General features: G+C 39.7%; 1 protein-coding gene across 1 annotated transcript in view; it reads right to left on the bottom strand.

The window, feature by feature from the left end:
* LIPM (lipase, family member M) overlaps nt 1-4,338 on the bottom strand; it is a 20,466-nt gene extending 16,128 nt beyond the window's left edge. The window contains exons 1-2 of the mRNA XM_010838490.1: nt 4,192-4,338; nt 884-1,001 (exon numbers count right to left, since the gene is read on the bottom strand). Coding sequence (XP_010836792.1) covers nt 884-1,001; nt 4,192-4,338 — 265 coding nt within the window. The remainder of the gene's footprint in view (nt 1-883; nt 1,002-4,191) is intronic.
* Between the last annotated feature and the right edge of the window lie 1,039 nt (nt 4,339-5,377).

Genomic DNA, 5,377 nt, shown 5'->3' with positions numbered 1-5,377 from the left:
TTGATGCTTTTGAACTGTGGTGTTGGAGAAGACTCTTGAGAGTCCCTTGGACTGCAAGGAGATCCAACCAGTCCATTCTGAAGGAGATCAGCCCTGGGATTTCTTTGGAGGGAATGATGCTAAAGCTGAAACTCCAGTACTTTGGCCACCTCATGCGAAGAGTTGACTCATTGGAAAAGACTCTGATGCTGGGAGGGATTGGGGGCAGGAGGAGAAGGGGACGACAGAGGATGAGATGGCTGGATGGCATCACTGACTCGATGGACGTGCGTCTCAGTGAACTCCGGGAGCTGGCGATGGACAGGGGGGCCTGGCGTGCTGCGATTCATGGGGTCGCAAAGAGTCGGACACGACTGAGTGACTGATCTGATCTGATCTGATTTAAGAGATCATCAGGGGATATTCTAGAATATTTATATAGGAGGGATTGGGGGGAATGAATTAATTACTAGAAGGGATAAAAAATAAACTTTTCTTGAAGGTGTTTTTTGAAAAGCAAATTCTGTGTTTAGAGACTTCCCTGGTGGTCCAGTGGTTAAGAATTCTCCTTTCAATGCACGGGATGTGGTTTCAATCCCTGGTCAGGGAACTAAGATCCCACATGCTGAGGGGCAACTAAACCTGTGTGCTGCAAGTAGAGAAAGCCTGTGTGCTCAGCACAGCCAAAAAACCCACAAAAAACCATACCTCACTGTTTATTTGAGATAATTGGGAGTGGGGCAGTGGTGATGGGAATTAAGAAGGAGCTGAAGCCACTTTTTGGCTGGAATAATGGGCCCAGTCTGTACCAAAAATCCATGTTTCTTTCTACATACTCAAATCACAAGGAATTCTTTACTGTAGGGAAGACTGCGATGTTGGGATAATATAGGGGAAATCATACCTGTCTTCTTAAGTTGCACGAGGCCTTGAGGAATCCTGTTAACAGAAAGGATATATCCATCTTCTGTTAAGACTTCATACTCCTCACAAGGATAACGTTTATGTTGGATGATTTCACTCTACAGAAAAAGCAAAAAAAAATTTTTTTTTAGTTCAGTTCTGTGTGGTTATGTTCTCAATGATTATAAAGTAAAAAGTAGATTTCTTGAGCATGGAAGAAATAGACAAGAAATTCCTTGCTTCTCACTAGCTAATTAGATTATTGTTTTTTAAAAAAAGTAAACCTTTTCCAGTTCTCATTTTCTTTATCTTTAATGTGGGGATTGAACTAGAAGGATAGTTTTTAAAGGGTAGCCCTGAGCCAAGAGCATAGCATCACTTAGACAATTGGTAGAAACACAAAATGATCAGTTTCCACTCAAACCTATTGAATTGGAAACTCTGAGGATAGGGTGCAGCAATTTGGGTCTTAACAAGTCTCTTAGGAAATTCTGATGCACTCTAACATTTGAGAACCACTGGACAAGAACATTTATTCCAAAACTTGAGCATGTGTCAGAAACGTTCAGGGCACTTAAATATTACTGACTCACTTCAGGTTAGGAATCAGGTAATTCCAATGCATTTGTAGAATATAAAGCTGCCAAATCTCCTAAGTATCCTCAGTTTCTGCCCATTGTCATTACTTAGAGGAGGAGGGAATTATTCCTATTAGCTGCTGGTTTTAAAGGAACAGGAGAGGAGAAAGCCAGGTGCAAAGTGGCCGGTGTAGTATACAGGATAAAAGGGCGTAGTAGTTAAGGGAAAGGCTGTGGGGTCCCACCGCTTGAGTTTTTAAATCCTGACTCTTGGACTAATATATAAACTGTGATCTTAGGAAATTTAGTTAACCTGCCCCCATTGCTCAGTTTATTTGTTCATAAATTAGCTACACCAATAGTTTATTCAGGCTTCCTGGGTGCCTCAGTGGTAAAGAATCTGCCTGCAATGCAGGAGATGCAGATTTGATCCCTGAGTCAGGAAGATATCCCCTAGTGGAGGAAATGGCAATCCACTCCATTTTCTTGCTGGGACAATCCCATGGACAGAGGAAGGCTACAGCCTGTGGGATCTCAAAGACAACTGAGCACCCAGACGTGCACGTACAATAGTTTGCATTCTGTGGGATTATTGCAAAGAATGTAAAAAGATAATTCACATGTGACACCAACAAGATTGACTGGTTCATAGTAGGGACTTAAAGAGCATTAGCTGCTACTGTAATTAAAAATTACCCCTACCCCTTCAAGTAACTCCTATTCATCTTTCAGAATTCAGGTTAAGAAATCTTTCTTCAGAAAAACGTTCTTAAATTCTCTATTTTACATTTTCTTTTTTGATGTCACTGCTCTTGTGGTTAATAATTGAGTGTCTGTCTTCTCTGCTGGATTGTTAACTCCATGAACTCAGGGCTTTGATATGCTTAGATTTAACTTTGGTGCTTAGCCCAGTATTGAGGCCTAACAGGTGCTCAATTAACACTAGCTGGAAGAATACTTGAGTGAGGCAAGTTGTATACCAAAATATAGGATAAATTATATCCATATGAATTTGTTGTGTGTATATGCTCAGACAATTAGTCATGTCCCATTATTTACAACCCCATGAACTGTAGCCTGCCAGGCTCTGCTGTCCACGACATTTTCCAGGCAAGAATACTGGAGTGGGTAGCCATTTCCTTCTCCAGGGGATCTTTCCAATACAGGAATTGAACCCGTGTTACTGTGTCTTCTGCATTGGCAGGCATATTCTTTATCACTGAGCCAGATCTTTAGGAGACATCCTTCTGGCCCTTAGAAGTTCCTATACAGATTCTTCTGGGTTGTTGAGTGAAGAGAATCTCTTTAGTTGTAGATAGCTAATCTCCCTGGGCCTCACCTACTGGGTGTGCCTAGCACCTACACAACGCTCGGGCTTCAGGAGCCCGAAGACTAAAATCCATTCAATTGGACTTGGCATGGAGAATTGTACATGGAGAGGCAAATTAAGATAGAAAATTCTTATAATCTCTCATATAAATTAAATGAAGTAGAATAGAAGTACTTCAGAGTACTAATTTATGTGGCTTCTCCGATGGCTCGTGGTAAAGAATCCACCTGCAATGTAGGAATCGAGAGTTTGATCCCTAGGTGGGGAAGATCCCCCGGAGAAGGAAATGGCAACCCATTCCTAGTATTTGCATGTGTGTAGATTCAGAATATTTCAATAGCCTATTTAGAGTTTTAGAATTCATTCAAGGAAGTTTCTGTAATTTAGAGTTTTAGAATTCATTCAAGGAAGTTTCTGTAAAAAGCATCTTAAATCTGTATAAAGGTATATTAAGTCTATGATAAAGCTGTGGAGCATGAACATTACAGAGAGTGACCTTACTCAGCTGGAGGCAGCCTCTTCTTCCCTGGGAGGATTTGTTGCAGAGTGGTTACAATCATGAGTTGTGTGTTCAGGCAGGCCTAGATTTGAATTCTAGTTCTACCACCTACCAGGGATGGGGCTGATTTGAGTTGCTTAACTTCTTTCATCTCAGTTCTTTGATTGCGAAAATGAGGATGGTCATATCTATAGCATAGGACAGTGAAGATGAAATAATACCTTTTCAGCTTTCATCACAATGTCTGCTGTGGGATAAGTATTACTATACCATGAATGTTATTAAAATTCAGCTAAGAATGTGAGCAGAAGCCAAAAAAAATTCTGTGGGATGCCTAGAGAGGTCACATCATTCATGAATTTTACTGACAGGAAGACCTCTCTATCATTCATAAGGGTCCTTTTATTGCCAGTCAACAGAGTTACCAGTTCAAACTAGGATTAAATAGATTAGAATGGCACAAAATGTTACTAAAAAGGGCTGTCCTGAGAGTAAGAAAGGAGGTCTAACATCTTTCTAATATTGGAAAAAGTAGAAGAGGAATATAATTAGTACAGATGATATGGAAATAATCATAGCTCTGAGCTTGACCCAAGACACTGCAATGATTTAACAGCTCATAGGATGAACCTAAGAATTCAAGAAAAAGTTAAATTGCATTTGAAGCTCAAAGGGATTTAATTATTTGCCTGAATTTACCAAAACTGTTCGAGGTGAGCCCATATCCACTCACACCCAGCTTAGTGTTCTATTCAGGACAATATGTTAATTTACAACTATGCTCTACTAGCAAAAATCACCACCACATATAAATATGATACATAGTGCAGATAATATACAGTTGTAAGCAATAAGCACATAAGGTACTTCCTTTCCCCCAAACATGGAAAATCCCGACTTACAATATTCATGAATGCTTCTGGGTCCACAGTGGTAGTTCGCATATGTCCTGAATTCACATTTCTCTGGAACAAATGGGCCACCAGGATCAGAAGCCACATCTCGTTTCTGTATGAAACAATCCATTCTCTTGACAAGATTTTTGGCATGGTTCAACACCTGCATTTATCTCTTCCTGGTCATATAGCAACTGATTCTAAAGTCAGAAGAACCTCTAGGTTTAAAAACTTTTTCACATGTTTGCCAGCTATAATTTCTTCTCCAAATTCCAAAGCATATTAAATAAGCTTGGTTGATAGGAATGAAGGAACATAAAGTAGAATGGAAACACCATCCAGAGCGTCCCAATACTATCTGGCTCCTCCCATTCCATCACATGAATTGGTGTGTAGAAAGAACTTTCTCTGATGCAACCTGCAATTAAGTGCATCTGATACAACCCATAAAAATCTCTGTTCACCATCAGGTAATATGAACCTGGTTGTGCTTAGCCACTCAGCCGTGTCTGACTCTTTTTGACCCCATGGACTGTAGCCCGCCAAGCTCCTCTGTCCATGGGGATTCTCCAGGCAAGAATACTGGAGTGGGTTGTCATGCCCTCCTCCAGGGGATCTTCCCAACCCAGGGACTGAACCCGGGTCTCCTGCATTGCAGGCAGATTCTTTACCACTGAGCCATCAGGGAAGCCCAATATGAACATAGGAAGGAAGCATCATTTTCTTTTTACCTAGTTCTTCAAAAAAATTTTTTTTTTTTTTTTTTCAAAAAAATTTTTTATTGGAATAAACTTGATTTATAGTGTGTTAGTTTTAGATGTACAGCAAAGTGTATCTGTTATACATATACGTGTATCCCCTCTTTTTTAGATTTTTTCCCCCATATTAGTCATCATAGAGTATTGAGTAGAATTCCCTGTGTTATACAGCAGGCCCTTATTATCTATTTTATATTTATGTATAGTAATGTGTATATGTTAATACCAATATTCCGATTTCTCTCCCTTTACCCCTTTGTAACCATAGGTTTATTTTCTACATCTGTAAGTCTATTTCTGTTTCATAGATAAGACAAGTGTATGATATCACTTATATGTGGAAACTAAAACAAAGGTACAAACGAACTTTTTCCTATTTCTTATCTTACCTTTATTTTGTTAAGTAGAAAGATATGAAGTCTGCAGAAAACTTT

This window comes from Bison bison, unplaced genomic scaffold, assembly GCF_000754665.1.
Source record: "Bison bison bison isolate TAMUID 2011002044 unplaced genomic scaffold, Bison_UMD1.0 scf7180017864097, whole genome shotgun sequence".
Classification (NCBI taxonomy): Eukaryota; Metazoa; Chordata; class Mammalia; order Artiodactyla; family Bovidae; genus Bison; species Bison bison.
The sequence above is the reverse complement of the archived record's forward strand: the minus strand, read 5'-3'. Positions and strand labels throughout refer to the sequence as shown.